The 15,502-nt window shown below is 47.0% G+C and overlaps 1 protein-coding gene across 3 annotated transcripts in view; it reads left to right on the top strand.

Annotated features, from left to right (window-relative positions):
* The window catches only part of LOC132815906 (multiple epidermal growth factor-like domains protein 6), an 87,893-nt gene extending 78,054 nt beyond the window's left edge, over window positions 1-9,839 (top strand). For all 3 annotated transcript variants that reach the window (XM_060825281.1, XM_060825283.1, XM_060825280.1), the window contains 3 exons: window positions 1,003-1,108; window positions 6,269-6,385; window positions 8,282-9,839. In XM_060825281.1, the coding sequence (XP_060681264.1) occupies window positions 1,003-1,108; window positions 6,269-6,385; window positions 8,282-8,363 (305 nt within the window). In that variant the 3' untranslated portion in view covers window positions 8,364-9,839. The remainder of the gene's footprint in view (window positions 1-1,002; window positions 1,109-6,268; window positions 6,386-8,281) is intronic.
* The last annotated feature ends 5,663 nt before the right edge of the window (window positions 9,840-15,502 follow it).

The raw sequence follows: 15,502 nt of genomic DNA, 5'->3' as shown, positions 1-15,502 counted from the left end.
GTGTACCGTCCCCTCCCTCCCCCACCCACACTCAGTAACAGCAGTGTGTACCATCCCCTCCCTCCCCCATCCACACTCAGTAACAGCAGTGTGTACCATCCCCTCCCTCCCCCATCCACACTCAGTAACAGCAGTGTGTACCGTCCCCTCCCTCCCCCACCCACACTCAGTAACAGCAGTGTGTACCATCCCCTCCCTCCCCCATCCACACTCAGTAACAGCAGTGTGTACCATCCCCTCCCTCCCCCATCCACACTCAGTAACAGCAGTGTGTACCGTCCCCTCCCTCCCCCATCCACACTCGGTAACAGCAGTGTGTACTGTCTACAAGAAGCACTGCAGAAATTCACCAAAAGTCCTCAGACAGCACCTTCCAAACCCACAGCCACTTCCATCTAGAAGGACAAGGGCAGAAGATACATGGGAACACCACCCCCTGCAAGTCCCCCTCCACTTGCCATCTTGACTTGGAAATATATCACCATTTCTTCACTGTCACTGGGTCAAAATCTTGGTATTCCCTCCCTCAGGGCATTGTGGGTCAACCCAGAGCACATGGACTGCAGCTGGTCAGGAAGGCAGCTCATCACCACACTTCCAGGGCAGCTAGGGACAGGCAATAAATGCTGGCCTAGCCAGCTGTGCCACATCCCAGGAATGGGAGACTTGGGATCTGGGAGGAGATTAGAGGGATGTGTGTACAGTCATAGGGACTCTGAGCTGAGTCAGTTGGTAAAGATTATTCTCATTGGTGGAAGGATCAAAAAGTAGAGGTCAAACATTTGCAGAGATCAATGAAAGAAGCAGCAATGACACATGGAGCAGTAAGTGGATAGGGTTTAGAATGAGAGTGTGGGGGTGTTCAGGGTCAACCAAGGCTTAAAGAGAGAATGGAATCATTCAGGGAGAGTCTGGGAGCAGGTAGGGCAGTGGATCAGCACCAGTGTGATGGGTGTAATGGCCTCCTGCTGTGCAGTGACCATTCTCTGATTGTCTGTGCAGCTGTGATAACGCCGTGTGTTCCCCTGTGCCAACACGGAGGCACCTGTCGGCACTTTAATAAATGTGAATGTCCCAAGGGCACTGCAGGAAGCCGGTGCCAGAAACTGTGAGTAACACGGGCCGGTCAATACCCACCCCCCACCCCCACCCCTCCCCCTGCCCACTGTCAGGGTGTGAATGGGGGTGGCCCACTGGGGGGAGGCCACTCAGTTTGTCAAATACTGTGGTGGAGGAGGGGGGAGGGGTGTGAGAGTGGGGGGAGGCGCGAGAGTGGGGAACACGAGTGGGGAATGTGAGAGTGGGGGGGGTCACAAGAGTGGGACGGTGAGAGTGGGGGGGACACAAGAGTGGGACGGTGAGAGTGGGGGGACAGGAGAGTGGGGCCATGAGAGTGGGGGGGGAAGGGTGCAGGAGAGTTGGGGCGGGGGGAACAGGAGACTGGGGGACAGGAGAGTGGGGAGGCATGAGTGTGAAGGGGAACGAGAGTAGGGGGGCAAGAAAGTGGGGGGGGCATGAGATTGGGTGAGGTACGAAAGTTGGGGGCACGAGAGTCAGGGGATAAGAGAGTGGGGGGGTGTGACAGTGAGGGGATGTGATGGGGGTGAAGGTTGCTGTTCACAAGAGTGGGGAAGTGTGAGAGTGAGGGATACAAAAGGTGGGTCGGGGGTGCAGTGCTAGAGACCTACTATGACTGAGAATTGGTTGATGGAAGAGCATGATTGGCTACTAAATCTCCCAAGATGCTTCAGGCGTGATAGAGGGAAAAGGAACCATACATAAGGTCTAGGGTAATAAAAAACTGACAAAGCTTTGGAAGAATATTGGAAAGTAGGACCAATCTGAAATGAGGAATTACAAGGGCTAAAAGAGGTCATGAAATATCCTGAGCAAGCAGGGTTAAGGAAAATCCCAAAGCCTTGTGTTCATATATAAGGAGCAAGATGGTAACTAGAGGAAGGGTTGGCCCACTCAAGGACAAAGGAGGAGAGTTATGGGTGGAGTCAGAGAAAATGGGTGCGATTCTTAATGAGTATTTTGTATCGGTATTCACTGAGGAAAGGGACATGACGGATGTTGAAGTTATGGATAGATGTTTGAGTACTCTAGGTCAAGTTGGCAGAAGGATTAGGAAGTGTTGGGTATTCTAAAAGCTATTAAGGTGGACAAGTCCCCAGGTCTGGATGGGATCTATCCCAAGTTACTGAGGGAAGCGAGAGAGGAAAGAGCTGGGGCTTGAACAGATATCTTTGCAACATCCTTGAACCTGGGGGAGGTCCTAGAGGACTGGAGAATTGCAAATGTTATCCCCTTGTTTAAGAAGGGTAGCAGGGATAATCCAGGTAATTACAGACCGGTGAGCCTGACGTCAGTGGTAGGGAAGCTGCTGGAGAAGATACTGAGGGATAGGATCAATTTACATTTGGAAGAAAATGGGCTTATCAGTGATAGGGAACGTGGTTTTGTGCAGGGAAGGTGATGTCTTATTGGTAGAGGAATTGAGTTCCGGAGTCCTGAGGTCATGTTGCAGTTGTATAAGACTCTGGTGCGGCCTCATCTGGAGTATTGTGTGCAGTTTTGGTCGCCATACTATAGGAAGGATGTGGAGGCATTGGAACGAGTGCAGAGGAGGTTTACCAGGATGTTGCCTGGCATGGTAGGAAGATCGTATGAGGAAAGGCTGAGGCACTTGGGCCTGTTCTCATTGGAGAAAAGAAGGTTTAGGGGAGATTTGATAGAGGTGTATAAGATGATTAGGGGTTTAGATAGGGTAGACACTGAGAACCTTTTACCGCTAATGGAGTCAGCTGTTACTAGGGGACACAGCTTTAAATTAAGAGGTGGCAGGTATAGGACAGATGTTAGGGGTAGATTCTTTACGCAGCGGGTTGTGAGTTCATGGAATGCCCTGCCAGTAGCAGTGGTGAACTCTCCCTCTTTATGGTCATTTAAGCAGGCATTGGATAGGCATATGGAAGTTATTGGGCTAGTGTAGGTTAGGTAGGATTTGGTCGGCGCAACATCGAGGGCCAAAGGGCCTGTACTGCGCTGTATTTTTCTATGTTCTATGTTCTATGTTCTATGTCTTACCAACTTAATAGAATTATTTGAAGAGGTGACAAAATTGATTGATGAGGGAAGGGATGTAGATGTCATATACATGGACTTTAGCAAGGCGTTTGATAACATCCCCCATGGTTGGCTGATGGAGAAGGTGAAGTCACATGGGGTCCTGGGTGTGCTAGCGAGATGGCTACAGAACTGGCTGGGCAGCAGGAGACAGAGATTAGAAATGGAAGGGACCCTCTCCAAATGGAAACCTGTGACCAGTGATGTCCCACAGGGATCTGTGCTGGGACCACTGTTGTTTGTGATACACAGGGCAACCGCGATTATCCAAACAACATGGGTGGGGAATATTTTGTTTGGATAATCAAATGTTCGGATAATACAGTTTACCCAAGCATCGGGACCTTGAGATCTTGCTCAGATGATCCAACATTCGGATAATCAAAGTTCAGACAATTGAGGTTGCCCTGTACATAAATGATCCGGAGGAAAGTATAGGTGGTCTGATTAGCAAGTTTGCAGATGACACTGTTGATGGAGTAGCAGATAGTGAAAGGGACTGTCAGAGAATGCAGCTGAATCTAGATAGATTGGAGAGTTCGGCAGAAAAATGGCAGATGGAGTTCAGTCTAGGCAAATGTGATGTGATGCATTTTGGAAGATCCAATTCCAGAGCGAACTGTACAGTAAATGGAAAAGTCCTGGTGAAAATTGATATACAGAGAGATCTGGGTGTTCAGGTCCATTGTTCCCTGAAGGTGGCAACACAGGTCAGTAAAGGCATACGGCTTGCTTTCCTTCATTAGACGGGATATTGAGTACAAGAGTTGGCAGGTCATGTTACAGGTGTATAGGACTTTAGTTCGGCCACATTTGGAATACTGTGTACAGTTCTGGTCGCTACATTACCAAAAGGATGTGGATGCTTTGGAGAGTGTGCAGAGGAGGTTTACCAGGATGTTATGATTTGGAGATGCTGGTGTTGGACTGGGGTATACAAAGTTAAAAATCACACAACACCAGGTTATAGTCCAACAGGTTTAATTGGAAGCACACTAGCTTTCGGAGCGACGCTCCTTCATCAGGTGATAGTGGGGGGCTCGATCGTAACACAGAGTTTATAACAAAAATTTACAGTGTGATGTAACTGAAATTATACATTGTAAAATTGATTATCTGTTAAGCCTTTCATCTGTTAGAATACAGTGATAGTTTCACTTCTTTCATGTGTAAATCACAAAACTTTTTTTTAAAAGTTGCACTCTCGGGTTAGCTGTTAACAATGGTGATAGCTAGACAATATGTTGAAGGTGTTAGCCCCCTGTGTTCTCTGTCTATGCCATGACGTTTAGATCGATTCTAATCTACAAAGTGAGATAACAGAGTTTTACATAAATTCATGCAGTTTTTGAGCAAAGTGCAAGGTACCCTGCAAGTACAAATTCACCCCACAAAATATATGTGTGCATATGGGTCTCTGTCTGTCTGTGTGTGTGTCTGCCTGGGGTGGGGGTTGTGAGTGTGAGAAACTGTGTGTGTGTGTGTGTGTGTGTGTGTGTGTGTATTAATTCTGTGAGGGGGTGCATGTGTGAGTGTGGGGAGTGTGTGTGTCTATAAGGGTGTGTGTGGGTGTCTGTGTGCGCGTCTGTGTGTATGTGAGAGTGTGTGTGTAGTGCTACGGTGATCACCTGTAATGTGACATGAACCCAAGGTCCCAGTTGAGGCCCTCTCTATGTGTACCGAACTTAGCTATCAGCCTCTGCTCGGCCACTTTCCTCTGCTGCCTGTCCCGAAGTCCACCTTGGAGGATGGTCACCCGAAGGTCCGAGGCTGAATGTCCTGGACCACTGAAGTGTTCCCCAACTGGGAGGGAACCTTCCTGTCTGTTGATTGTTGTGCGGTGCCCATTCATCCGTTGTTGTAGCCTTTGCTCGGTTTCCCCAGTGTACCATGCCTCCAGGCATCCTTGCCTGCAACGTATAAGATAGACAACGTTGGCTGAGTCACATGAGTACCTGCCATGTACAAGGTGGGAGGTGTTCCCACGCGTAATAGTGGTATCTATGTCCACAATCTGATATGTCTTGCAGCGCCCACCGTGACAGGGTTGTATGGAGTTGTCCTGAGAGCTGGGCAGTTTGCTATGAACAACGATCTGTTTGAGGTTTCCACATATTGCCTAGCTATCCCCCATTATTAACAACTAACCAGAGAATGCAACTTTAAAAAGAAGGGTTTTGTGATTTACACATGAAAGAAGTGAAACTATCACTGTATTCTAACAGATGAAAGGCTTAACAGACAATCAAGTTTTCAATGTATAATTTCAGTTACATCACACTGTAAATTTTTGCTATAAACTCTGTGTTACGATCGAGCCCTCCACTACCACCTGATGAAGGAGCGTCGCTCTGAAAGCTAGTGTGCTTCCAATTAAACATTGTGTGATTTTAAACTTTGCACACCAGGATGTTGGTATGGAGGGCACTAGCTATGAGGAGAGGTTGAGTAGGTTAGGATTATTTTCATTGGAAAGACAGAGGTTAAACGGGGGACCTGAGTGAGGTCTACAAAGCCATGAAAGATGTAGACAGGGTGGATAGCAAGAAGCTTTTCCCCAGTGTAGGGGACTCAGCTACTAGGGGTCATGAGTTCAAGGTGAGAGGGGAAAGTTTAAAGGAGATATACATGGAAAGTTCTTTCCACAGGGAGTGTTATAGTGCCTGGAACGCGTTGCCAGCGGAGGTGGTAGGGGCGGAAACGATAGCATCATTTAAGATGTATCTAGACAGATACATGAATGGGCAGGGAGCAGAGGGATACAGATCCTTAAAAACTAGGTGGCAGGTTTAGATGGAGGATCGGGATTGGCACAGGCTTGGAGGGCTGAAGGGCCTGCTCCTGTGCTGTCATGTGCTTTGTTCATTGAGATTAGGGGATAGTGCGAGCGTGGGGGTAGCGCTAAAAAGAGTTGGGGGGTAAGAGCGGGTAGGGCTGAGCAGGGAGAGTGTGGGTGGGAGTGGGGGGAGTGTAGGTGGGAGCAGGGGGAGTGTGGCGAAGGAGAGTGTGGTGCAGGGGGAGTGTAGGGGTGGAGCATGGGGTGTGTGGGGGGGGAGCAGGGGGAGTGTGGGGGAGCACGGAGTTGGGGGGGGAGGGTGTATGAAGCTCCTGCTGACATTTCCGTCCCCTCACCCTGTAGCACGTGTCCTCTGGTGACGACGACGGTGAGCACAGTCAGAGCTACCCGCCAGGCCATTCGTCAGAGCTATGTGGAGCGTTGTGGGCCCCTCGGGGTCCAACTCTGCATCAAATACAGGTACTGCCTGGTAAAACTCCATCTACACCATCCCCATCAAACCCTCCCAGTACAGGGACGGGGTTAGATACAAAGTAAAGCACTCTCTACACTGTCCCCATCAAACATTACCAGGACAGGGACAGCACAGGGTTAGACACAGAGTCATAGAGATGAATAGCGCAGAAACAGACCCTTCGGTCCAACCCGTCCATGCTGACCAGATATCCCAACCCATTCTAGTCCCACCTGCCAACACCCGGCCCATATCCCTCCAAACCCTTCCTATTCATATACCCATCCAGATGCCTCTTAAATGTTGTAATTGTACCAGCCTCAACCACTTCCTCTGGCAGCTCATTCCATACACGCACCACACTTTGTGTGAAAAGTTGCCCCTTAGGTTTCTTTTATATCTTTCCCCTCTCACCCTAAACCTATGCCCTCTAGTTCTGGACCACCTGACCCCAGGGAAAAGACTTTGTCCATTTATCCTATCCATGCCTCTCATGATTTTATAAACCTCTACTGTATAAGGTCATCGCTCAGCCTCCGACACTCCAGGGAAAACAGCCCCGATCTATTCAACACCCCCCCCCCCCCAAATACTCAAATCCTCCAACCCTGGCAACATCATTGTAAATCCTATCTGAATCCTTTCAAGTTTCACAACATTTTTCCGATATTGCACACAATATTCCAACAGTGGCTTAACCAATGTCCTGTACAGCCACAACATGACCTCCCAACTCCTGTACTCAATACTCTGACCAATAAAGGAAAGCATACCAAACATCTTCTTCACTATCCTATCTACCTGCGACTCCACTTTCAAGAAGCTATGAACCTGCACTCCAAGGCCTCTTTGTTCAGCAACACTCCCTAGGACCTTACCATTAAGTGTATAAGTCCTGCTAAGATTTGCTTTCCCAAAATGCAGCACCTCACATTTATCTAAATTAAACTCCATCTGTTACTTCTCAGCCCATTGGCCCATCTGGTCCAGATCCTGTTGTAATCTGAGGTAACCCTCTTCGCTGTCCACTACACCTCCAATTTTGGTGTCATCTGCAAACTTACTAATTAAACCTCTTATGCTTGATCCAAATCATTTATATAAATGATGAAAAGTAGAGGACCCATCACCGATCCTTGTGGCACTCCACTGGTCACAGGCCTCCAGTCTGAAAAACAACCCTCCACCACCACCCTCTGTCTTCTACCTTTGAGCCAGTTCTGTATCCAAATGGCTAGTTCTCCCTGTATTCCATGAAATCTAACCTTGCTAATCAGTCTCCCATGGGGAACCTTGTCGAACGCCTTACTGAAGTCCATATAGATCACATCTACTGCTCTGCCCTCATCAATCCTCTTTGTTACTTTCTTAAAAAACTCAATCATGTTTGTGAGATAGAGTAAGGCTCTCTCTACACAGTCCCATCAAACACTCCTAGGACAGGGACAGCCCAGGGTTAGATACAGAGTAAAGCTCCCTCTGCACTGACCCCAGGGAGTCTTGCATTGAAGGTGGATTGGTTGAACTGCCACACAGAGAAGCTACATGAGCTCAATGGGCCGAACAGCATCCTGCAGGGCTGTAAATGATTCTGTGATCTTTTGTAACTCCTGCGTCCTGTGAGCATGTCCGCCCTGGGTCAGTCTCTGGCTGACCTCTCTCAGTGGTCTCCCACAGGAAGTACTGGCGTGTTTGTTCCTCCCCCGAATATAAACTGACACTTCCCTCAGGGGAATTATATTTGTTGATGTTCCACCAACTCCCATCAATTCCCTTTCAGTCTGCAATCAGTCTTTCATTCTCCACACACATCATGGAGCTGATGTGTTGACAGTTTTTGCCTGATCAATGCAGATTTTCCAATGTGTGCCAGAATAATGGTCACCCTGTTGTGTCTGCAGGATGAACCAACTCCGTGTCTATGTGCAGGCGTACACAGTGGCTTACAAGATATTGTGCCCCATGCGAGGGATCGAGCAGTGATGGCACTGGTTCTGCGAGTGTTGGTGTGTGGCACCATCACCAGGAAGAGATTCACCACAGATTTAACCTTAGTTACACAGTCCACACGTATCTTTGCGATGAAGGATTCTCCCGATGAAGCTGGTTAAAGATGCTGAACGACCGTCAGATTCAGCCCCTGCTGGATCAGAACAGGACCTGGGTTCATCTCTGTCCATAGACACTACCAGGTCCATCACTTACTGCTGTTACAGACCTGTTCTTACACAACAGTACCTTATATTTAGAGTCAGACTATGGAATAGGAGAAGGCCATTCAGCCCCTGAAGTCTGTTCCATCATTTAGTGAGTCCACCACTTATCTGTGGCCTAATACCATTTCTTGCTTTTGGCTGATATCACTTTGTCCTTCTGCTTAACAAAAATGTATCTATTTCAGTTTTAATATCCATCATCCACTGCTGTTTATGGAAACCTGTCCTACCCTTTGTATGTCAAAGTGCTTCCTCACACCTCTCCCGAATTGTCAGACGATGGTCCTATTTCTAGAATCCCTGTCCTGTCAATATAGAATACGTAGAGTGCAGGAAGAAGCCAATGGGGCTGCACCAACCCTCCTAAGGGTCCCAGCCAGACCCACACCATCCCTGTGACCCTGCAGTTCCCATAACCAATTCACCTGATCTGCACATCTTTGGACTGTGGGAGGAAACCCACACAAACACAGAGAGAACATGCAACATGCCTGAGGCTGGAATTGAACGTGGTCCCTGGTGTTGTGAGACAGCAGTGCTAACCGCTGAGCCACCCCAATATCTTGGGGACTTGATCTGATCACCCCCCAACCTTCTGTTTATATAGCATCTGCAAGCAATCCAATTTTCTAAGTTGCTGAACTGGAGCAAGATTGAACAAACATCAATACCCAAAGGAAATATAAGGAGAGATAACCAAAATGTTTCCAATGAAGAAGTTGCTTTTAAGGAGCTCCTTCGAGGGGGAGTGTGAGGTGGATGAGTTTGAGGTTAGGGGAGAATTTCAGAGGGTAAGGTCTGGTAACTGAATACACAGCTGATGATGGTGGGGTAACAGAGACATTTTGCCAGGACAGGACAGAGTTCATCAACTTTTCACACCTTCGGACCCTCACTTATACCTCCTCAGCCTCTCAATTCTTCGACTCTTCGCTCCGCAGACTGTGGCCTCCCTCTGTTACTTGCTCTTGATTCAGTCATCAAGACTCTTAGATTTCGGTACAAAGAATTAGGAACAGCAGGCGGCCATTCTCTTTACTTTACCATCCTCGTGGTGATGAACCTAATAGAGTAAGTTGGAAATGTAGCATAGTCAATGTAAAATGTAAAGAGAGTCTGTCAGGGAGAGGGTCTGGGCCTTGCTTTCATATTTCAGAGCTGATGCCAGTCAGACAGCTGTTACTCAACTCAGTCTGAATGGATTCCCTGCTATCTTACATTTAATAAACTGGATATGTAATTTACCACCAGTCTCTCAGTGTAATATGCTTCATATTTCCTCTGATAGAATAGGAGATCACAGAGAATGTGTGTTAATTCAGTAGGGAGGGAGAGCAGGGTTGAATGAGTCAAGCTTCCCAAATAACAGCATGATGCCAGAAATGCTTACCCCAATTCATAGGCGACTATTGCAAGTAAAATTCTCCAAGAGATACTTTACTCTCGTCTCCACTGAGATAACTCCATGGAGGCTGGTATCCCTTCACCAAGTCACCTTTTAGTTACATGTGGGGAATCCTGGACACTGATCCAGCTCCCTCAGATCCAGCTCCCAGAGTGAACAGGTTGTTTGACACTCCTGTTTATGTCTGTCAGCCAGGGCTCCCTGATTAACAGCCAGGTTAACAGCCTCAGGCAGGGATCTTAGATTCTACGAGGTCCACCTGATTGGTTTCATTGCAGTCACTATAAAGGGTTGTGTCTTGTTATTTTGGGTTTTTAACAATCTGGGGTTGAGATGAGAAAGTTGTTTTAAAGCACAGTGTTTGAAAGGGTAGCTGTATGTTTTAAAAAGGCAGGCATTGTGTTCACCACTGTTTACCCAAATAGGAATTGGAGGTGGAGCTACAGACCATTTGGAGCAAATAGAGTGGGCACAAACAGCTTTTGTTCGTAACAAGAAGTTGATTGGTCTATGGACTGGTGACCAGTTATTGATGACAGCCACCTGCCAACACCCATGTGATTGGTTCTCAGTGAATTATACATCTTGAGGCTAGAACGTTTTAGGGAGAGGGGTGTTCCGTTTTAAGTAGTCTTTGATTTATCAGTTAGATGTCACAGCTTACAACAACTGCTGCAGGTGAAGTAAACTGAGTTTCTTCAGGATTACAGTGAGGTTTGATGACAGAAATCAGAGAGAACACCCTTGAGCTGGGAAAAACCTAATACAAAGTCTAAAAACATATCATAAGTCTATAAAAAGGAAGAGAGTAGCTAAAGTGAGTGTAGCTCCCTCAGAGGACGGGTTTGGAGAGTTGTTGGGAGTTGGGGGGGAGGGAGGGGGGCGCGGAGAGCACAGAAATGACAGAGATACTAAAACAATCTTATCTTTCAGTTTCAAGGTGGAGAACACTAGTATCAATTGTAGATGTTACAGAAAAGTGCAAAAGTTAGAACATCATCATGAGGGATAACCGATTGGGATTGAGGGCAGATAAGTCCCAGAGCTTTGGTAGGTTACGTCCTAAGGACTTAAAGAAAGTAGCCAGAGCGAATGTGGATCCATTGGTTATAGTATTCTAGAATTCCCGACGTAGGAGAGGTTCCAAAGGATTAGAAAATGATAGTAAAGCGTCCTAATGTGACAGGGGAGGGAGGCAGACAGTCTGAAACTACAAACCAGTTAGTTTAAAGTGAGTCCTTCTGGGTGGCAAGGTGCAACTAGAGGGGTGTCACAGAGTTCGGTCCTTGGGCTCCGAACTACTTACATTCGATACCAATGTCTTGGCTGAAGGGATAGAAGGTAAAATGGCCAGATTTTCAGATGGCACAAAAATAGGTGGGAAGTAAATTTCAATGAACATAGACATTGAATGGGACAACATTTAGTACATGGAGTTTAATGTGGAATAAGTATGAGGTCACTCATTTCAGTCAGAGGAATAGAAAGGTAACTTATTATCTAAATGGAGAGAAACATCAGAGTGCGTCAGTGCAGAGGGACCTGGGTGTCCTTGTACATGAATTGTAGAAAACTAGGATTCAGCTTCAGCAGGTAATAAGGAAGGCCAGAAATGTTGCCATTTATTGTAAAAGGAATGGAGTGTGTAAGTAGGGAAGTGTTGCTGCAATGTACATGGTATTAGTGAGACTGCACCTGAAGCATTGTGGAGAGTTTGGTCCCTTTATTTGAGGAACATTGGAGGCAGTTCAGAGAAGGGTCACGAGATTGATTCCAGACGTCAGGGGTTTCCAGGCATGCAGAGAGATTGAGCAGTTTAGGCCTGTTCTCTCTGGAGTTTAGAGAATGAGAGGCGATCTCACTGAGGTCTATAAGGGATTGACAAAGTCGCTGCAGAGAGGATATTTCCTCACAATGGGGCTATCTAGAATGCGAGGTGATAGCTTTAGGATAAGGGGTAACAGATTTAAAATAGAGATATGAAATTACTTCGAGCAAAGATTGTGAAACTCTGGATCTATTGCTATCGTATATCCTTCCAGCATGTTCCAGGCACTTCCCACCCTCTTTGTAAAAACTCCCCCCCCCATCAGCTTAAACCTATGTTCCCCTAGGATTTGATATTTCTGCCCTGACTGCCCACCCTATCCATGCCTCTCACAATGCTATATACTTCTATCAGTCACATCACAGCCTCTGATGCTCTCGTGAAAACAACCCAAGTTTGCCCAACCTATCTTTATAGCGAATACACTCCAATCCAGGCAACATCCTAGTGAACCACTTTACACCCTCTCCAATGTCTTCCCATCCTCCCAATTCAGTGGGGACCAGAACTGCACACAATACTCCAAATGTGGCCTGGCTAAAGTCTTACACAGCTATAACATGGCTCACCAACTTTTATAGCTGAAAATGTGTTGCTGGAAAAGGGCAGCAGGTCAGGCAGCATCCAAGGAGCAGGAGAATCGACGTTTCGGGCATGAACTTGGATGCTGCCTGATCTGCGCTTTTCCAGTAACACATTTTCAGCTCTGATCTCCAGCATCTGCAGTCCTCACTTTCACCAATTTTTATACTCAACACCCTGACCAATGAAGATAAAAACAATGACTGCAGATGCTGGAAACCAGATTCTGGATTAGTGGTGTTGGAAGAGCACAGCAGTTCAGGCAACATCCACTGCTCCTTGGATGCTGCCTGAACTGCTGTGCTCTTCCAGCACCACTAATCCACCCTGACCAATGAAGGCAAGCATGCCACACACCACCTCACCACCTTATCTACTTGTATTTGCTACTCTCAGACTTGCACCCCAAGTGAATTGTTTCATTCTGAAGCTGATAAAGTATATAATTGCTGGTTAAAGCACAGCAGGTTAGGCAGCATCCAAGGAACAGGAATGATGAAGGGCTTATGCCCGAAACGTCGAATTTCCTGTTCCTTGGATGCTGCCTAACCTGCTGTGCTTTAACCAGCAACACATTTTCAGCTGTGATCTCCAGCATCTGCAGACCTCATTTTTTACCCAAAGTATATAATTGGCCTAATCATAGAACACAGATAGAACATAGAACAGTACAGCACAGAACAGGCCCTTCAGCCCACGATGTTGTGCCGACCATTGATCCTCATGTAGGGTAAACCTAATGTACGAACCCTCAAATTTCTGTGACCATATGCATGTCCAGCAATCTCTTAAATGTCCCCAATGACCTCGCTTCCACAACTGCTGCTGGCAACGCATTCCATGCTCTCACAACTCTCTGTGTAAAGAACCCGCCTCTGACATCCCCTCTATACTTTCCGGCAAACAGCTTAAAACTATGACCCCTCGTGTTAGCCATTTCTGCCCTGGGAAATAGTCTCTGGCTATCGACTCTATCTATGCTTCTCATTATCTTGTACACCTCAATTAGGTCCCCTCCCCTCCTCCATTTCTCCAATGAAAAGGTTCTGAGCTCAGTCAACCTCTCTTCATAAGATAAGCCCTCCAGTCCAGGCAGCATCCTGGTAAACCTCCTCTGAACCCTCTCCAAAGCATCCACATCTTTCCTATAATAGGGCGACCAGAACTGGACGCAGTATTCCAAGTGCGGTCTAACCAAAGTTTTATAGAGCTGCAACAAGATCTCACGGCTCTTAAACTCAATCCCCCTGTTAATGAAAGCCAAAACACCATATGCTTTCTTAACAACCCTGTCCACTTGGGTGGCCATTTTAAGGGATCTATGTACCTGCACACCAAGATCCCTCTGTTCCTCCACACTGCCAAGAGTCCTATCCTTAATCCTGTACTCAGCTTTCAAGTTTGCATCACCTCGCATTTATCCAGGTTGAACTCCATCTGCCACCTCTCAGCCCATCTCTGCATCCTGTCAATGTCCCTCTATACTGTCAATGACACCTCCAATCTTTGTGTCATCTGCAAACTTGCTTACCCATCCTTCAATCCCCTCATCCAAGTCATTGATAAAAATTACACAGAGTGGAGGCCCAAGGACAGAGCCCTGTGGAACACCACTCACTACTAACTTCCAGGCAGAATACTTTCCTCCCACTACCACTCGCTGTCTTCTGTCAACCAGCCAATTCTGTATCCAGACAGCTATGTTCCCCTGAATCCCATTCCTCCTGACCTTCTGAATGAGCCTACCAAGGGGAACCTTCTCAAATGCCTTGCTGAAATCCGTATACACCACATCCACAGCTCGACCCTCATCAACTTGTCAACATCCTCAAAGAGCTCAATAAGATTTGTGAAGCATGACCTGCCCCTCACAAAGCTGTGCTGACTGCATGCTCTTCCAGCTGGTCATAAATCCTATCCCTCAGAATCCTTTCTAATACCTTGCAGATGACAGACGTGAGACTGACTGGTCTGTAATTGCCGGGGATTTCCCTATTTCCTTTCTTGAAGAGAGGAATTACATTTGCCTCCCTCCAATCCTCAGGTACGACTCCGGTGGAGAGCGAGGATGCAAAGATCTTCACAAGCGACGAAGCAATCAGATTTCTCGTTTCCCAAATCTGGTCTGGCCCTGGTGACTTGTCAATCTTAATATTTGTCAAAATTTTCAGCACATCAGCTTCCTCAATCTCTATCCGTTCCAGCATGCTTACCTGCTCCTCAATGGTTTCATTCACTACAAGGTCCTAACTCATTTAAGGCTTCCCCTACCTCCTCAGACTCTGTACCCAAGATCCCTGTGCTATCCCTGATCGGCCCTATTCTTTCTTTGATCATTCTCTTATTCCTCACATACTTGTAAAATGCCTTTGGATTCTCACTAATCCTTCCTGCCAAGCCTTTCTTGTGCCCCCTCCTGGCTCTCCTCAGACCATTTTTGAGCTTCTTCCTCACCTGCCTGTAATCCTCTAGATTCTGGATCAGTGGTGCTGGAAGAGCACAGCAGTTCAGGCAGCATTCAACGAGCAGCGAAATCGACGTTTCGGGCAAAAGCCCTTCATCAGGCAAAAGCCCGAAACGTCGATTTCGCTGCTCATTGGATGCTGCCTGAACTGCTGTGCTCTTCCAGCACCACTGATCCAGAATCTGGTTTCCAGCATCTGCAGTCATTGTTTTTACCTGTAATCCTCTTGAGCTGAGCTTGACCCTAGCTTCCTCCACCTTATGTAAGTTACCTTCTTCCTTTTGACGAGAAGGTCCACCGCTCTCGTCATCCAAGGTTCCTTTATCTTACCACTTCTTGCCTGTCTCAGAGGAACACATTTATTCATCACTCAATAATCAATAACTGTGTAAAATATTCAAGTTAAATGCAGTGACCAGTGGAGTTTGTGACCAAAGAGAGTCCATTTCCACAGCCTCGGTGGTTAAAAAAACCCTGCACACTTGCAGTGAATCTTCTCTACACCCTGTCCAGTGTCTCCAGAGTCTTATACAACATGACCACCAGAAATACTCAGTGTGGTTTAATCAGGTTTCAGTCCAGGGTTAGTGTATTTAGGCTGACACCTGAATTCTGTAAGTCAGGGTA

This window comes from Hemiscyllium ocellatum, chromosome 5 (genome assembly GCF_020745735.1).
Source record: "Hemiscyllium ocellatum isolate sHemOce1 chromosome 5, sHemOce1.pat.X.cur, whole genome shotgun sequence".
Classification (NCBI taxonomy): Eukaryota; Metazoa; Chordata; class Chondrichthyes; order Orectolobiformes; family Hemiscylliidae; genus Hemiscyllium; species Hemiscyllium ocellatum.
This window is presented reverse-complemented; position numbering and strand designations above follow the sequence as displayed.